Below are 19,818 nucleotides of genomic sequence, written 5' to 3' on the forward strand. Positions count from 1 at the left end.
GGAACAAAAAAAAGGCAAGGAAAGCGGCAGGAGGTTGAAGACTAATAGAATTTTCTCAAAGACACCTGCATAAAATGCCACTAGCAATTTTGTAACTGCATCCAATTTTTGATCCAAGTATAAAAAAATGTTTGTAATGTACCAATGTTAAATATCTTTATATCTTGCTTCCAATAGAATTTTGACATGTGCCCTCTCATCTGAAGCTTGTTGCAATCCTTCCTATAAAAGGATTCCCAAGATGTGGAGTTGAGGTCCAAAATCTGTGTAATTTTCAGTGTTATGCTAGTTTGTAGTCGATCCAATTAGCTTTTCTATCAATATTATATGTTGTATTTAATTTTTTTCAATCCAGGAATACTAGTGAATCTTGAATGACGTTCTGTCATATTTTGAGTTATTCTTGAGTTATACTAGTAAATGTATTGTTTCCAAGGAAGATTAATACAAAGGAAAGTTCTGCCACATCTGTGTCTCTAAACATTGTCTCCATTTTTATATGTTGGTTGTCTTGGGATTGAATGAGTAAGGTTCATACAATTTAATGCAAATAGGATAGGTTGTATATCAGTTTGTTGTTGCCTTTAATTCAAGGAATTAAGTAAATGCTTCAATAAATTGATAGAGTTTCCAATCATATGAAAAGGATATCCATAAGAATGGGGTTTAGGGTTAACTGCTAATGATTTATTGTTGGTTAAACTCTGTATAGCAATGGGTAAGCACTGATCATCAATTTAGAAGCATATTGAAGAATTCATATGGTTGCACAAAGCATAAATTTAAATCAAATCAACTTTTACTTTTCTGTATGAATAAACAAGTTACTGGTTAGCACTTATTTGCTATAGTTTTCTACGAGTTATAGTTAGCTACAATAATCAAGAATTACTTGCAAATCCAAGAAGAATTGTGACCATTTCTGATATAGGGGATAAATTTGAAGAAAAGAATATCAAGTAGTGAATTTTGAAAAAAGTATCAAATATCCAGTCATTCCATCTTAAAGGTGCACCCGCCTTGTCCTGCAGAGCCAAAAAAATAGAGAATCTCTATGATTCTGTTGAAGTGGTCCAAATCTGAAGATTTTTCCAGTTAAATACAGGAAGTAGCTACCCTTAGTATTAGGTCCTTATGGTTTTCAAACACCAACACATGGAACACCTATCTTCTTATTTTAAAGAGCAGACCAAACATTTTTTTTAAAAAGCTCCCATGGAGTGCCTATCTTTTCTGGAAATTGAGCTTTTTGATAGCCAGACCAAATATAATAGCCAGGCCAATAGGGATGCAAACAATCACCAAGGCAACTACTCCCGGAAAGTCATGTCTCATCCCAAAATAGTTCCTTATGAATTCAGACACCGCCACTTTTCCGTCTGATGTCTCCATTTCTGTATCCACATCACCAAGCTGTGATGCGACCAAACCATAGAGCGTCCAGGAAACGGGTGTCGCCCAGTTGTACCATCTCCACCACACAGGAATTTTCTGGTTCAGTGAAAACAGATTTAAATGTGTTACTAATCATCATGATTTGCTCCATACCTTTTCAAGTTTATCTGAAGAGAAATAATATATACAATTTGCCTCAACCAAAATGTTTTAACATGGCCTTACAGGTCGGGGAATGATGAAGCCAGAAAAGAGGTTCCATGTAGAAGTAAATGCAGATGTAATGATTGCCGCAACATGAAAATTTGGAGTAGTTGCAACTGCCGCCATTCCCATGAAGGTGTAGTAAAGAAGAGAAAAATTCATGAAAAAGAGGAACCAGAAAAACTTGACTGCTGTCCACTCAAATGCGATCATGGAATAGACCACGAGTACATAAACTATAGACTGAATGAGAACATTAGGAACCTCAATTGCCACCTGCATACATGAATAACAAAAGGATTATCTGATTAATCCAAGGTTGCATGGTTGATTATCATTTGCCAAGATGACAGCCACAGGATATAAAATACCTGTCCAAAAGCATAAGGAAATGCTGAGTACATTCCAGCCGCTCTTTCTCTGTAGAAGACAGTTCGTTCCACATCAACCACAGGCATTACACTATTTCCATTGGTTACTCCAATATAAACTGCAGAGCCATACATTGCTCCCAAAATATTGAATAAATCTTGTTGATTACCTCTGCAAAACAAAGTGAATATGTTCAAAAATTAAATTGTCAGTATGATAGGAGACAGCTGAGTTGAACTATCTATAGTCTTGCAGAAAAAGCTCTGATAAATCACAGCAAAGACGTAAAAATCAAATCTGCTCGCTGCAAGTGCATATTGTGGCATCTAGACTATTGTGACAGTTAAAAGAGCGTCTAACCTCTTTGTCCCAAGGTCCCAAAAGATGCTCCCGAAGAGCAGGGCAACCATTGTGCTGAAGAAAAAGCGCACAACAACATAGTGTGGATTACGCCAGTATGACCTATATTGCTTCCAAAGGCATGCCATGCATTGAACGGGGAAGGGCTGTGCATATTGTGTTGGAAAATTAAAATCCTTTGAGCCTGGAGTAGGGGTGCTTAAATCTTTAATAAGTTGATTATTCCATCTGACAAACAAAAATTACTTTAAGCAAAGGCATAACGTTTCCATTCTCTACAAATTTCTTAAGTGAAATAAGTATGACTATAGTTTTTCATCGAAAAAAGGCCAATCATTAAGTACGTACTCATAAAGTGAAGATTTTGTGTAGATATCAGCAAAATCTATGCCAAGACTTTGTTCAACAGATATGGCGCTAACTTCCAGCACCCATGTTGCTGGATTGTATCCTTTTGTAATTGGTGATACACCTTCCACAGACTAATCAATGACACAAGAAACAAGCAACATTACAACTTTCTGCTATATGTTGACTATGGCATGCATGATGTATTAATCAGTAGCTGTAAACTACCAAGTGAGTAAAAAGGCCAAATATACCTCAAAATATTCAGTAAGTTTATTAGAATGCTGACCCAATGGTCCTGCATAGATCACTTGGCCGCCCCTTTTAAGAAGTAGCAGCTGCAGTTCAGCAAGACAAAGAAGTGAAACTTTAGCATTAATAGACCTGCCTTATTTCTGGCATTTGCACTCCAGTTCCCCTTTTGGAAGCAATATGAAGTTTACTGGATCCAATATGACATGTTATTTATGGTGTGTCTGAATTATGAAAATAGTTGAATTTACCTCATCAAAAGATTCAAAGATATCAATGCTGGGTTGGTGGATGGTACAGACAACGGTGCGACCAGTATCCACTGTGTTGCGTACAGTTCGCATTACTATAGCTGCAGCACGAGCATCTAATCCCGAAGTTGGTTCATCCATGAAGATTATGGAAGGGTTAGCAACAAGTTCTACGGCAATGGTAAGCCTTTTTCTCTGCTCTGTAGAAAGACCTGTCGACCTAGGAAGCCCAACTAGAGCATCCCTTAGAGGAGTAAGCTCAACAAGTTCCATCACTTCTTGCACAAACATCTGTAGTCATTGAGAAAAAAATTACCAAAAGTACCTGCTAACTTAGTTTCATTCAAACGAAAGACTGGCTATCCAAATTATTGTATGTAAATAGAGGAACTTGAGATCCCACCATTCTAGTTCTCTCATCAACATCCTGTGGTAGACGAAGCCATGCAGAGTATATAAGTGATTCATAGACAGTGACATTCGGGGAGTGGATGTCATTTTGTTCACAGTACCCTGAGATGCGAGCAAATGTTTCCTGTTTCTTAGGGTATCCAGAGATGCTTATACTTCCTTCTCCCGTTTTCCTCCCAGCCAAGACATCCATCAATGTGGTTTTTCCAGCTCCACTAACTCCAACCAAGGCCGTAAGCACCCCTGGCCTGAAAGATCCACTAATGTTGGAAAGGAGTTGCAACTTTTTTTGATCCATCCCTTCATTTTTCATTTCCTGAAAAGAAGTTGATGTTAGCTCCAGACTTCCTATCTTGTGAGAAGCTAAGCATGTTAAACAATTGCCAAATAAATAACACAAAGAAAACATATCTAACTGCACCAACCTCTGGCATGTCAACATAGTAATTGATATTTTCAAAAGCCATTGACAGTGGCTGGAAAGGAAGGACCATTCCTTTCTTGTGAGGTACCGAAGCTTGGAAATCAGAGAGCTCTCTATCATGGGAAGAGTGGAACTCAGAGTTCAAACTTTGTCTTCTCTCTAGAGAGCATGCATGGCCTGACAAAAATATTACAATCTGTGAATGAACAGTGCTAGCCTTTTTGTTTTGGAACTTCAATTAATGTGGCACGTTAGCTTTTCATTTGAGCATGTTAGAAAGTTTTCTCTATAGCATCTCATCTTTTCAGTTCATCTCTTCAATTTACTTTTCGAGCAATAGAATACTTTCGGGTGCAGTTCAAAACACTTTCAAACCTCTGACTAATTTTCTGTTGTTGTATGTCCTACTCAAGATACAGAGAAAATTTACATTTACATTCAAGACAATACTTATTTTCTAATGCAGTATTTACAATAGATGGTAAACAGTACCATTGCAAATTGAAACTTATTTCAGTCCTTATATGAGACATGGCATTGTTTCTATTGTGGTAGACCCCCACATTCACAAGCAGTAAATACATCTCACCAAATCTCAAGTTATCACTACATAGCGTTCTAAACTTCGTGTTTCTATACTTGGAGTTCAGCTTTGAGGAGTAAATTTGGACATCCACAAACAGCAAAAGGATTTGAAATAATCTCTCGGTTAATCACTGGTTAACTTGCTTCATACATGTTTATGTCCTTGGTAAAAACAAATAAGTTCAGCTTTGAGGAGTGGATTTGGACATTCACAAGCGGTAAAAATGCTTCAGAAGTAGATTCAGACATACCTCTGGAATGTTTTCCAGATGCATCTACAGCCATAGGTTTCCTTCCATGGCCACATTCTCCAGTTCTGTTTGCATGTTTCTTTTCAATCTCATTTTCAGATAGTACACCCTGTGATTTTCCATAAGCTGTAAATACAGAGGGTCTAACTTCTATTAATCTCCAATCTCACCGTGAAAATAAAGAATAATTGAAAAAATGATAGTGCATTTAACCTTTAAATAACATCACAGACTTACGATTGAGGTAGGTCAAAGCCAAGGTAAATAGAATATTAAACATCAAACAGAACCCAATTAGTGCTCCTATACCGATCCAATAAAATTTAGCTTCAGCAAATAAACCACGAGCTTCTATTATTGTGTTCCCCAATGTATCGTTTGAGGTACTAGTACTGGGCTGCATACAAGTGAAATATTTAGATGGAATAATTACAAAATATGAGTACTACTACTTCGACTGCATGCCGTGAATTCAAATGAAATTAAGTTGGTTTCCAATGCTTGCTAGCCTTTGATGATTAATCCAGGAATTCTCTTACTTACTTTATTCCATCTGGGGGCCAAAAATTCATTTACAGCAAGGGCATTTTGGCTGTAAGACAATGGGGAGCACCAATATGCCCAAATCCACCAACTGGGTACATTCTCTGTTAAAAAAACAAGATGAAATCAATCATTGCTATTGTAGTTTAAAATTTCTAAGATTACTACAAGTCACTGCCTTCAATTTAACAACCGCACGTCTGTGATCCTGTAAAGTGTATAGTATACCTCGAGAAATCACAAATCCTCCAAGAACAAACACAAGAATTACAGCAAATGAACCAAATGTTTGTGATATGATCATATTCCGACCCAGTGATGCTACGAGCTTGAAAAGTCCCAGTGCCATTTGATGGAGCATAAAGTAGAGAAGTAACTGCCTAAAAAATCTGCAAACAAAAGAAGGGATCTCTAAGAACCACCTTTAGCTATTTGCATGTCATTGTGATTGTTATTATAATTTTGATGTAAGTTCCATAAATATTTGTGCGTATAGATTAATTAGATAAGATAATTGAAAAAATGTAGTTATTTCACTTTTCATTTTTCATCTAAGTTGTCGATTTGGGTTTGTGGGTTCAGGCAAAAAAAAATATTCCAGTTTAAATACTCATTCATGAATCTATCTTCATGATTGTAAAGAAAGTCATACAACAAATGACTAAATTGCAAAACAATGACTAGTTCATCAAATAATAAAGTTTGAAAGATAATGATAAATGGGAAGTGTTTTGTAGTTTATCAATGATCATAATATCAAATGCACTTCAAGGAATGGGTCATCAAAAAGTAAGGGATCAATGGTTTCATCCCCGGCTAATTTGATCCTCCCAACCATAAAAGTGACCACTAAAAAGACCAATAAAAAAATTTATATATCATTTATGCATTTGTGAATGAAATGAAAACTTACTTATAAAGGAAATCCAAATTGACAATAGGTTACATCCCAATTGACGATTTATAGAGGAATTTATTTCAAAAAGTTATGATATCTTTGAATCCGAGGCTTAAAATTTCAATCTCTACTTTTGATCTGGCTTGGTTATAAATCTTCTAAACCATACAGAATAAAAATTTAGATAACTACACTTATCTTTTGACAGTTCCTTTCATTCACAAATTGTCCCCTTCATATGGAAATGTGTTTGATGCATGTGACCAAGAAAGTGTATCATGTTGTATGTATGGCTAAATGATGCAATTAATATCCTATTGAACTGAAACATAGATATGGTGGTGTATTTTGCTATGCTGTTTTACTATTAGCATAGTGATGTATGGACTTATTTGTCATTGTATATATATAGACGCACATGTATATTTTAGAAAAAATATACATTTTTGTACAGGAATCCAAAATGACAACTTAGTAAATAAGTTGTTATGATATTATTCAAGTTTTAGGACTACTTAATTAATTGACTTAATTAAGTCACGGTACATTACAGTCCTCTCAACCCAAAAATTGCTTGGCCTCAAGCAATTTGCAAATTGTTTGTTGTCTAACAGGCTCCAGGGTCCTATACCATGGGCGGACACTAGTAACTATATCTGTTGAATTCTCCAAGCCTCATCATGACTATGAGTGCTTTCTTCTCAAACCCTCTAGATCCAACTATATAAAAAAAAACTCTAATAAAGTTTTGTTGCTCCACTCTGATATAAACGCCTTGTCCATAGTTGCCAAGAAAACCCACATGATCCCTTGATGTGTCTTGGTCATTTTCAACAAGTGTTGGTCCCTGATGTTGAGACTTACATGATGTGAGTCCATTCCCTTACATGATTGAAGGTGCTTATACTCCTAATCAGCCAAAATATGTGGGACTAATGATTTTTAAAGGTTGTCTGCTTTAAATGTTCCCCATAGACAAAGGAATATGCCTATTTAAGCAGTATCAATTCATGGACAAAATTAGTGAAGATTTAACAACATCTCATCTTAAAGGGCATAGTCCAAGAGGGTTAACAGGTTGATGACCACTGGTTTATTTGTATACAAACAACATGACTAATTCCTCTATCATATAATATCTTAGTAAGCAAAGATGTTGAGTAGTGATCGTAGAGGTCTTCTACCTTTGGTGGCTCACTTCTTGAATGCAGGCTTCACTCAGTGAAACTGAATCACAGCACATGCATTTGTGACATACTAAAGAATCCTCCTAGTTTCAAAAAATATTGTTCCAAACTCTTCTTTTGTCACTCCCTTCCAATACCCACTCAATACTCCCCACACCCATTTTTATGCCGTAAAGAAATTTAAGGATGGCTTCTTGAACATGTAATATGATCTTTTGAGCTAGCACTATAACTGAAATATCATCAACATGGTTAGCTTTGTAAGATGTTTATCATACATCGGCATGCTGTGCGCGAATTCGACGACATAACAACACAAACAATCTTTGTGGAGTCTTTTGTCTATTGTTGTTCAAGGAGACAATCAATTTGATGGAGTGAATAGTTCTTGTAGTGGTTTGTTGAGGGTTTTGTAATTAATAAAAATAAACACTTATCTACCTTCCCAGTTTGTGGAACAAAGATCTTTTAGCTGATGGGTTTCAACAAGTTAATTTTTGGGGGAAAAAGTAAAATTGTTTTCTCAAATAACATCAAAATGATCGCAGACAACTGAATAAAATGAGCTTGTATTGAAATGCTGGTTGCCGTCTGCATGGAAGAAACATTGGAATGAGAAAAACTAGGACACTTCAAAGTTCAACCCCCAAATATGTATTGATAAGATTTAGTAGATGGTGATTTGTAGGAAGAAACTATTAAGTGTCAAGATTGATTTTACCTCTGCCTAACAAATCGATCCATGTTTGTGCGCACTTCTATATAGAATTCAAAGTTAAAAAAATCTCTTTGCTCATCTGACATGTTTCTAATTGCATAACTAAAAGGAAATTAAAATAAAATATTTACAAAATCCAAAACCGGCTGTTGTGGGGGATACAAATTTGACTAGCTAGCAGAGTACAGAGCATCATAAGCATGAGCTGCACAGCATGAATCTATTTTTTTCAATGTGTAACATTTTCTAAACTCAACTTCTAACAACTAAGTAAGGATCATTGAACTTGGTAAATAAGAGGTAGAATTGAGCTGCAAATAATACATTGTGAGCTTCCAAATTATCTGCTACAACAGCAAACCAATTTTTGTGTTCTTGAAATTATCATGAAGATCATTACTAAGTGCTTTGTTTAAATTAAGGAGGCCCGAGCTTAGTATTGTTTAGGTAAAGTAATTTGGAGAACTAATTATTCTGTCCATCTCTTGACCATAGATGGAATGTTGGTGTTGAAAAGAATTACTTCAATACAGTATTATAAATACAGCAAGTGATGTATTTTTCCAACTATGCATGCAATGCAATCTGAATCGTTTTATTCAGGGGAGAGCTCCAAGTTGAAAAAAGTTAATGGTTGTTTTCCTCGTAGCCATGATCGCCCTGTTCTGGTTATTCCTCCAACGGTTGTAATGGAGGACATTGAATATTGGACCAAGCATGCTTTGATATGCAAATTTCTTGGAATTCGGATTTCCCTATCCGCTCTTGAGGCATGGATCCGCCGCTCATGGCAGGTGGAAGGCGATATGGAGATTATGTTGGCAGGGAATAGTTTTTTTTTTTTTGTATTCTCTTGCATGTTTGATCGTGATCATATTTTTGAAAGAGGCCCTTATTTCTACAACCATGTGGGGTTATTTGTCAAACCCTAGCATTCAGGATTTAATTCTGCTGAGGATCTCCCTTCAACAGTGCCAGTTTGGGTTCACTTGCCTCGCCTTCCCTTGGAATTTTGGCGTGAAGACATCCTTCAACAAATTGCTGCTTTGTTGGGGAAGCCGACTGCGATCGCACATCAATCCCTTGATAAAAAGGTTATTTCTTATGCTAGAATTTGTGTTGAAATTAATTTGAATAACCCATTACCAGATTCTTTGGAAATTTGTCTTGGGGCTTCTTCTTGGGTGCAGCAGTTACATTATGAATCCCTCCCTTTTTGCTGTCGGATTTGTCATGAGTATGGTCATTTACAGCGTCAGTGCCCCCGTAACTTGACTTCCAAAGGAGTGGATGGTTCTACAGCTGGCAATGCTGGTGGTTTGGCAGATACTATAGGGAAAGGACAATCTCAGATGGCTAATACTACCAAGGGGATGAATCCTCAAGATGCTATAGGTAAGGGTAAGGCTCAAATGCAGGATAAGGATGGATTTACCCCTGTTCGCCCACGAGCTAAGGGACGTGGTTAAAAGAGGCCTTTGAAAGAAAGATTATCTGATTCAGGTTTTAATCGCTTTGAGGTGCTGGATAGTATGGTTCTAGAGGAGGGTATTCCTCCTCCTATCTCTTCTGATCCAGTTTGCCCAGATGAGGGATCTGTTCCTAATGACGCTTGTGGGGCATCTCAAGTTGTAGTATACCAGAACTATGAGGTCCCTATAGCTCCTGTGACAGAGGCTCTGGTGACTCCTGCGGTGTTGGAGGATAATGATGTTGTTCTGGCTGACTTGGTTAAGGATGTGCTACCATCAGGTAAGGGCAAGGGATCTCCTCTCCCCTTGGGGTTGATGCCTCGACCCTTTAAGTGGGTTTCTTTTACTCCCCCTCTAAGGAGTGGGTGCAAAACAGACCAAGAGAAGATTAAACTCACAGGATATATATTGATTGAGTCTAGTTCAGTGAAACCTTTGGATTCTCATTTTCCCAATTCTACCCAATGATGATTATTCTCTCATGGAATGTTAGGGGTTGAATAGCATCCCTAGACAAAAGGCTATTCATAACTTGGTGGTTGATCATAGTCCTAATGTTTTTTGTATCCAAGAGACAAAGCTCTCTGTGGAGTCTATGGTCCAACATGCCTCTAGTATTTGGTCTTGTGGCCAATGCCAATGTGTTGGGGCAACAGGCAGTGCTAGTGGTTTAGCTATATTTTGGGATCCTCAAATAATTTCTCCCCTTGGTTGGGTGTCTTCTCGCTCAGCTCTCTCTATGGTAGCTTTTGCTCTAGACTCGGGAGAGGTAATCATGGTTACTAATGTGTATGCACCTATTGATCTTGCGGGAAAGGAGGAACTTTGGGAACATATTCAATATGTTAGAAATTGTCACCCTTATCATCCTTGGGTGTTAGCAGGGGACTTCAATTCAGTTTTAAGTCTGGAGGAGAAGCATGGTGGTTTGGCTAGATTGGGGCCTTCTTCTGCTCTTCTTCGGCAACACATATCTCTTTTGCATCTCTCTGATGTTAAGCCTTCTAATGGTCTCTATACTTGGAATAATTGCAGGACTGGTGTTGCTGCTATCTTAGAACGTCTGGATAGATTTCTTGTTTCTTGCTTCTGGGTTAGTGGCACCCTTACTATCTCTTCGGAAATCCTGGATTGGAGGGGTTCAGATCATTGGCCAATCAAATTTTCTACTATAGGGGCTTGTGTTCCGAAGCATCCTCCTTTTAAGTTCCAGTTGATGTGGCTTCGTGACTCCTCTATTCGTGATTTTGTTTTCTTTTGGTGGAAAGATGGTGCTCCTGCATATGGTACTACAATGTTCTCATTTTCTAAAAGGCTTCAATATGTTAAAAGGCAGCTCAGAATATGGAATAGGCAATGCTTTGGGAACCTTTACTGTATGAAGAGGCTTGCTCAAGAAGATCTTGATGTCATCACAAGGGAGATTAGAGATCGAGGTTTCTCAGAGGATCTTGGCAAGGCTGAATCCCTTGCTTCTAGAGCTCTAGAAGAATGGGAACTTCGAGAGGAAATTTTTTGGAAGCAAAAGGCTAGAGTTGATTGGCTCCAAGAAGGTGATCGAAACACTGCCTTTTTCCATAAAATAGTGCAATCTCGCCAGAATCAGAGCACTATCTCTTCTTTGGTTAAGTCTCAAGGTATCCAACTGAATTCCTTGCCAGCTTTGTTCCAGGAGGCTACTTGGTACTTCTCTACTCTCTTCTCTGAGGACTCTCCTCCTGCTAATAATGAAGAAAATATTATTTTGTCCTATATTCCTTCCCTTATCACTCAGGAAATGAATGATTATCTCATGCGTCCAATCTCTTTGGAAGAGCTGGAGGAGGTGGTCTTTGGCATGCCTAAGGGGAAGGCTCCTGGTCCTGATGGCTTTCCAGTTGAATTCTTTCAAGAATTTTGGGACATCATTAATCATGATTTGTTGGAGGCAGTTAAGGAATCCTATGCTAGCAAGCAGATGCTTCGAGCTTTGAACTCTACATTCTTGACTCTTATTCCTAAGAGAGAGGGTGCTAATCAATTGGAGTTTTTTAGACCAATTGCCTTATGTAATGTGGTTTACAAAGTTATTACTAAGAGAATGAAAAGGTGGCTTCCCATTATTATCTTAGAAGAAGAAGGTGGTTTTGTTGCTAGCAAACAAATTTTGGATGGGGTGGTTATTGCTACTAAGGCTATTCACTCTATGGCTACTTCAAGGGAGAGAGCAATGTTTGTTAAGCTGGATATGGCTAAGGCCTACGATAGAGTTAAATGGAGTTTCCTAAGGAGTATTCTTCTTTCTTTTGGATTTAGCTCTGCTGGGTGAGTTGGACTATGAGTTGTGTTACTTCTGCCTCTTTTTCTGTTCGTATTAATGGTTAACCTTCTCAACTATTTGGTGCTTCTAAAGGCCTCCGCCAGGGTGACCCTCTCTCCCCATATCTATTCATCATCATGGCTGAAGGCTTGGGCAGATTCATTAAGTATCAGGTGTCCCAGAATTCTATTCAAGGCTTGCGGTGGGGTAATGGCTTACCTTCTCTTTCCCATCTTCAATTTGTTGATGATTTTGCTCTTGCGGGTCTTGCTAGGATCAAGGAAGCTGAAGCCTTTCGACATGCTTTGGACGTTTATTTGGCAGCTTCAAGCCAGAAAGTTAATGAGCACAAATCTTCCATTTACTTTTTTAACACTCCTGATTCTATTCAACACAAGATTGTTGGTATCCTACGGTTTCAGATTGGGTCACTTCCTTTGATTTATCTTGGCATTCCTATTGCTGTTTCTAGGCAGCCACGTCTCTTCTGGAAAAATTTGATTACCAAGCTTCAGGATAAGGTAAATCATTGGACTCATAGATGGCTTTCTATTGCTGCCCGGGTTACTCTTCTTCAAGCTGTTATCCAAGCTCTTCCTACTTATAGAAGCATGGTTCAGGCTACTCCTATTTACTTTCTCAAGGAGTTTGATGCTCTTTCCCGACAATTCCTTTGGAGTGGTAATTTGCGTAGTACTAAATGGAGCTTGGTTAGGTGGGCAACTGTTTGTAGGCCTAAAAAAGAGGGTGGTCTTGGTCTTCGATTTTCTTTCTTGAGTAGTCAAGCTTTGGCTACTAAACTTTATTGGCGATGGTGCTCTAGACAACATCAACTTTGGGCTCGTATTATCACTCATAAATATTTTCATGGTGCTGATCCTTGCTCTGTTTTTGCACTTCCTCTTGAAGGTCGTGGCTCCATGGTTTGGCATACTTTGAAGACAGGTGCGATGTTGGTGAAGAGGGGTCTGTTCTGGATATGTAAAGGAGGTTCTCAGGCTTTGGTTTGGTCTGATGCTTGGGATGGATTCCCTTCCATTTTATCCATACACCCTCATCTTCAGTCTCTTTGTGACTCGTTTCTTGCCACTGGATGTAATAAAGTGGCTCATTACAAAATTCCTTATCAATTGGGACCTGTTGTTGGTTACAGATGGAAGCATTCTTCTGATTGGCCTCCTAGAGGTACAGACATGGATTGTCAGGAGCTTTCTCAAATTCTGGCCTCTAGAGAGTGTTCCTCTTTGCTTGGTCCAGATGTTTTGGCTTGGGGCAGTACCTTGTCTGGTAAATATCATGTCTCTGTTGGGTATCAGGAGATAACTAGACAATTATTTGGGGATGTTGAGGTCCCTTGGTAGAAGCAAGTTTGGAATAAAGTTTCTTGGTCCAAGTGCAATTTTTTCATGTGGCTAGTGGCTCACAACCATTGTCTTACCTGGGATAATCTTTGTAAACGTGGATTTCAGGGCCCCTCTTATTGTGTTTTGTGTGGTAATGGAGAGGAGTCTGTCTCCCATCTGTTCTTCCATTGCTCTTATTCTACTCAGATATGGCACCTTTGGTGGAGTGCTTGGGGTTGCTCTTGTAGGCATGCTTCCTCTTTGCCTGAGTTCTAGGCCCGCTTGGGCAGTGCTCCCTCCAAGTCTTCTTCTCTCCATGCTGCTTGGATTGTTGGCCCATCTTTCATGCTTTGGCATATCTGGTTGGAGAGGAATCGTTGCATATTCCAAGATGTTCGGCTTGGTGGTTTGCATCTTTGGTGGAAAATATCACATTCTCTTCAAGAAACTATTCATGTGAAGTGTGAGCTTGATGGGGGTATGGATCCGGTTCATCTTGCTATCTGTAATCGCTTCAATTTTAATCTTCAGGATGGGGCTGCAGCTCAAAGGTTTCCTTCTGTGTCCAGGCAACTTCAGCATCAGAGGAAGGGTCGGGTTAACCGGGATGGGCATTGGACTCTTCCTCCCTCTGGAGTTCTTAAAATTAACACTGATGGTTCTTCCTGTGGGAATCTTGGCCTTGCTAGTATTGGGGGAGTGGCTCGTTGTAGTTCTGGGGATGTTAAATTTTCTTCTCAGTTCATAAGGGTGATTACACTAACAATCTCATGGAAGCTCAGGCTATTTTATATGCTGTGGAACAGTGTTGCTTGTGGGGATGGAGTAAGATTATCTGTGAGTCAGATTCCCAGGTGGTGGTGAACATGCTTTCTTCGCAAGAGCTTGAGGATGTTACTTGGCAGCTGGCCACTGTTGTTAAGCAGATTATTCTCTTCTCTACCTCTTTTCAATTCATTCAGTTCACGTATATTCCTCGTGAATGGAACAAAGTTGCTGATTGTTTAGCCAAATGGGCTTCTGGTCATGATCCGGGTTGGAATATTAGGGATAGGAGGCAACTGTCCTTTGAAATGGTGCAATAATTTGATGATCTTGTTGCTCAGGATCGAGCTCCTTGTTGAGCTCTCCTTGTTGTATTCCTTTCTGTCTTAATAAATTTTTACCCCTCTTTTCTCGAAAAGTGATGTATAATAGTTAAGATTAAAATCATTATATTTCTTATTATTTCTCTCACATCTATGAAACAGTATTATTCACAAAGAACTATTAAACCTCTTGTGAGTGGATCAGAATGACTTTTATGCATCCAAGATTGCATATGAGAAAAGATACAGAGTTTTAGAGTTACCTCTCAGCTTCTGGTGCAAAGCCAATAACATAGTATGTAACAGAAATCCAAATCAATGCTTCTAGAAAAGATAGTGGGATCTTCACTATCCATGCTGGTAATGCATAAGCCCAAGTTGGATAGAATAGGAGGTCTCTTTGCTTGTAGAAAACTGGAAGGCGGCCAACTGTCATCGACATTTCTGGAAATCCATTAAACATCATATGGACTAGACTGAAGAACATAGCTCCCATATATAGATTTCCATCTGTAATGTTCTGCTGGTGCATTTCTGTGCGCAAAAATAGCGTCATTGTGATTGCCCCGATAACTGCAATCTGCATTACATATTTGTCAGGATTCATTCCTCTTTCTCTGATAAGATAAATAAAAGGAATGCTTGAGCTCTCCAAATTTGGGATCCAAGTGACTCACCTGTCCTGCTTTAAATATGTAGACAAAAGAGTTTCTCTTCATGAGCAGTACTTCTCGAGAGAAGCATGCTTTGAGCATGTTCATTCTACTAACACCATATCTGGTAGATGTAAGAGCTGCAGTATGGTTCATTGTTTTGTCATATGAATGTGATAACTCTTCTGCGAGACACTTGCCTACATGAAATGAGTGAAAAGCTTCTGCAAATTCCTTGGCAGGTATGTATTGATATGGCTGACTTCTATCCATCCAATATTGCTCTTGGTCCTTTCTTGAGGTCACCTGTCAAATTCAAGCAGTTAAACACAAAAACAGATTTAATAATTGACATATAATAGAAAACTTATCTAAAAGGGTAAAAGCTGCAGTATTGAGAATGAAGTACAAGGTCTACTCTAGCTGGAATAATGGGAAGGTGGGTAAGGCTACTAGGAAACCCCACTTGAAATTCCACAAGGATATAGCTATCCATATTATGTTCCAGTTTTGTGCTACTGGATTCTGATCTCGTGATCAAGGTTAGTAGCAAATTTGAACTTGCCAATCAATCGACATACAAGTACCATATCATGTGTGCAAATTATGTAAATATTTATGCTTGGAAGTTGCCACCTAAATATCACCAAGTCCTACATTATTGATTAGAAAACCTACTTCCTGCAAGAAATCTGCAACTCCTTTTCTATCTGGGCACTTGAAACCCATGGACTCAAAAAATTCCAGCACATGCTCCCGAGGTCCTTGATACACAATTTGTCCTTCAGACAATAAAAGAATGTCATCAAATAGTTCGTATGTCTCAGGAGCAGGTTGCAGAAGAGCTATCAACATTGTGCCATCAAGGACGTGGACAATTTGCCGCAGACACTTGATTATTTGAAAAGTTGTAGCACTGTCCAATCCTGTAGAAATTTCATCCATAAAAAGAGCTTTTGGATGACCAACTAGCATTTCCCCTGCAAGAAATATTCAATAACAATCACAATTTTTATATATTTCATTAATACGAATTCAAATTAAATTGCTTCAACTTTACCATCAAAGAACTTATCTTGGATATCACACCTGTTGTGACTCTTTTCTTTTGACCTCCAGAGACTCCACGGAGCATTTGATTTCCTATTTTTATATCAGCACAAATGTCCAGTCCCAGAACCTAGAGCACACCAGGACGCAGTAATTTAGGTGAATAACCTCAATATTCAAAGTCTATGAAGAATTTGCACCTAAAAGTTCTGAATTTCTGAAAACCAACCTTCAACACATAGTCTGTGATAAGAGTGGTCTTCTGGCCTTCAATTGCTGTTTCCTGTGAACATGGTGCAGCTCAGTGAGGAATAGGTGGCAGAAATCATAAAGAAAAAATTTCATTGAAGAATTTTTAATAGAAAACCGTCCTTTGGATGAAGTACTTACCTTCAAATAGACGTCAACATCTGGATCCGGTTTAATACCTGCTTGCTTCTCACGTTTTAAAATTTCTTGCAACAGGTCTGTAAGCAACACAAATATCAGTATCAGTATGATCACAAAATTGAGTAAATATTGCAGTATCATTATCAGTATCAATAATGCATACACCAAAAAACTCACCATATCTTGACCCAACACCTTGACATTGGCCAGAGAAATCCAGTGTTTCCCTTACAGTCATTTCCGCATAGTGCAAGTCTTGCTGGCTAATGTAAGCGGAAGTTCTTTGTGGCACAAATTCTCTCAATAATTGTCCATTGTAGGTCACATTTCCGGAAATCTGTGAAAAGGCAAGTAATCAAATGACAAACATACTATAAGATATAATTTGTTGTAATCAATAAGATTTCAACAGACGTGAACAATGAGAACAGTGAGAACAAATGTATCCTAACATTTCAACAGACGTGAACAAGCTCGGCTTCTCTAAACAACAAATACTGTCTCTGGGTAGTATAAAATATATTGAACTTCAACCTACCCTGAGATTGCGGTCAGGTTCTCCAGCCAAAGCTGTTAGTAACGAAGTCTTCCCAGCTCCAGGTGGACCAAGAAGAAGCATCATCCTGAATAGTTCAATGAAAGGTTAATTATAAGACCAGATAAGCCCGCAGTTCTCCATTTACATATTTTGGACATCTTCATATTCAGATACGGTAGAACAGACTTACCGTGAAGGCTTAATGATGCCACTTACGTCATGAAGGATATTAAGAGTTGTCCTCTTTGACCGCAATATGTGCAGGGAGTTGAGAAACCCCTGTGCAACAACATTTCTTAGAATGCGCTCAAATTGAAAGCCCCTCAAATTCAATTTTAATATTGTGAAGTTAAATTTAAAATTCAAGATAGCTACATTTGGTACGATTGCTAAAAGAGTAATGTTTATGCTGGTTTAATTGTGACTCTTCTAGCTCGCCTTCAAATAGAAAGCATTTTCATTTTGAACTACCACAATATATTCATAAAAACTATCACAGCCCATTTCCTCCATCTGCTATTTTCTCCTTGTTTGTCAGTTTTCACAGTTTCTCATATATATCTTCCAATTCTTAAATTTGTAAAATAAAATCAGCAGCTTATCAATATGGTCATTTTTTGTCTTATTTATTTTTAGGAGTGGATTTTCTTCACCAAAACACTATTTTAAGAGGTAAATGAGCGCTCAAGCTGTAAATATGAAATATCCATGGTCCGTTCTTTCTTTTATCGGAATACCATCAAGAAACTGGAAGAGGCTTGCAATTTACCTCGACCAAGTTTGCAGTAAAATTGACAAGATTAGGAACAGCTCTGCTTCCAACATGTACATCTGCATCGACAGTCAAGTGATCGAACCGAACTTCTATAGTTGGCAACTCAATCCCCACTCTATAATTACGCCCATTTTCATTATCAGCACCCTGCTTTGTTTTGAAAATCACCACTGGATAAAAAATTGAGTTTTTCTTTTTACCTCTCTAGTCTTTTCCTGAATTTGGAAAGAAACCGCTCGTTGTCGACTTCAGCAACCTGCAGAACTCTCTGAATAAACTTCCTCCGCGTTTCACTAGAGAGCTTTGTGACATCAACATTCTCGTATTTGAAACTCCCAGTTGCAGCAACTTCACTGAGAACAGACTTCCTGAGGCGGTCATAAGTAGGGAGTTCTTCAAGAGCAGCCCATTTGAGAGCTTCTTCATCATTCTCCACGCCACTGCTTCTGCGGTTACTGAATGATCTGGACAGAGCATTGTCTTCACTCGTCCATGTTTGGTCCAGAGATCCTTCCAAACCCAGTGAAACGGCCATCTTCTTCCACACAAGATGGAAACTTTAATTTTTCTCCCTTCTTCCCTCCCCAGACACATACTTATAGGCCAAGCCAACTGGGATTTTCTCATCGCTGACGCTGATGCATTTAGCTTTCAACTTTGAAGGCAAAATGTCAGGAATGACGCAAAGTGCGAGTAGTAGCTAATTTTGTCACGGCCACCAGAGAAATATAGTGAAAGTTTAAAGCATGCTTTGTTTCCCTCCAATTCGATGCAGCATGAGGAGGCACTGTGGGAATGCTGAAATGTCAGAAAAAGATCAAGACGCCTCAGCAATCAGCAACCTCTCTTCTGTTTTCTAAGACGCACGTTGCCCTGTATTACGTAGTTGAAATTCAAAATCATTCAGTTATCTGAACCTGCAGATACGTATTACGTCAGCGGTGAGGCCATGATAGAGTTCAGATTCAGATTCCAAGTTTAGACCCTTTTATCGATTTCAATCATTGATCATGAGAATATTGCTTTTTGAAGAATTGACTTGTATCGGATTCTTCAAACTATTGGAAATCGAATCCGTCTATGAAAAGTTTGAAATGAATAAATATTGGGAAAGTGAATCCCCCTAACTGTTGATTGCAATTGCGTGTTCAACCACAAATTACATATAAACCACGTAATCAATATATATGTTATTTAATTTTGTTTCCACCGGTCAACGTTCAAAGTTGTGTCTTATGGTATACTGCAATTTGTACTTGTGCTGGAAAATATGTAGCCAAATTTGATTAGAGGTCAGAAATTTCATTCAAACCACGTAGTTAACATGAACTGTGGCGCTTAATCAGAACATGAATAGGGGTCTAATGCCCTAGAGTAAAATGGTTGCAAGATTCAGATTGTTAATGTCGTTAGCGTGCTTATTTTAAAAGTTTTTTTTTGGATATATCTTAGTTTTGTTGGTTTTGATAAAAAGTATATATAAGAACAATTGTTATAGAGATCAGTTTTTATTGTAAATTGTACTTATTGTTTTTTAAATGATTTATGTTAAGATGTTATTTTTGTAAAATTTGATTGAAATTGTAGTCAAATTTGATTAGATATCACACTTACAATGTAATTATATAATTAATATATGTTAAAATTGTCAAATATGATAGGTATTTGTCTTCTTATATATTTATATGTTTTTCTTTAAAAGAATTTCAATTACAATAGTAGTGTTTCTTATTAACAATAGAATATGTTTATCAATTGGTTTGAATATATACTTAGGTAGTTTATTTATCTTTAGGAAAAATGGTATACATCCCAAGAAAGATTAGTAAAGAGTTGAAGCTAAAATAATATTTAAGAGTAAAAATGTGTAGTCTAAACAAAAATCAATTATAATAGAGTCATAAATTAAAAATAAAACCAAACCAAGCTTTTCCATGTCTAAATTTGTATTGCAAAAAAGCACTCACAAACATTAAAAAATAAAAAATATTGCATTTTCAAAACTAAGGAC

The 19,818-nt window shown here is 37.9% G+C and overlaps 1 protein-coding gene across 1 annotated transcript; it reads right to left on the reverse strand.

The window, feature by feature from the left end:
* Positions 1–939: 939 nt before the first annotated feature.
* Positions 940–18,426, reverse strand: LOC149552222 (ABC transporter G family member 39-like). Its single transcript, XM_089787739.1, has 24 exons — positions 18,008–18,426; positions 17,802–17,922; positions 17,223–17,311; positions 17,033–17,117; positions 16,672–16,831; positions 16,495–16,571; positions 16,334–16,387; positions 16,144–16,234; positions 15,733–16,034; positions 15,079–15,360; positions 14,665–14,981; positions 5,625–5,785; positions 5,397–5,500; positions 5,091–5,250; positions 4,854–4,979; positions 4,019–4,194; positions 3,586–3,909; positions 3,183–3,473; positions 2,934–3,017; positions 2,680–2,813; positions 2,332–2,559; positions 1,971–2,142; positions 1,621–1,875; positions 940–1,491 (listed from the first exon to the last, which is right to left on the reverse strand). The coding sequence occupies exons 1-24, from the start codon at positions 18,340–18,342 to the stop codon at positions 1,225–1,227; spliced, it is 4,395 nt and encodes a 1,464-aa protein (XP_089643865.1). The 5' UTR covers positions 18,343–18,426; the 3' UTR covers positions 940–1,224.
* Positions 18,427–19,818: the final 1,392 nt, after the last annotated feature.

The sequence above is a fragment of the Cupressus sempervirens genome, chromosome 6 (assembly GCF_028749045.1).
Source record: "Cupressus sempervirens isolate cs-2001-9-10 chromosome 6, ASM2874904v1, whole genome shotgun sequence".
Lineage (NCBI taxonomy): Eukaryota > Viridiplantae > Streptophyta > Pinopsida > Cupressales > Cupressaceae > Cupressus > Cupressus sempervirens.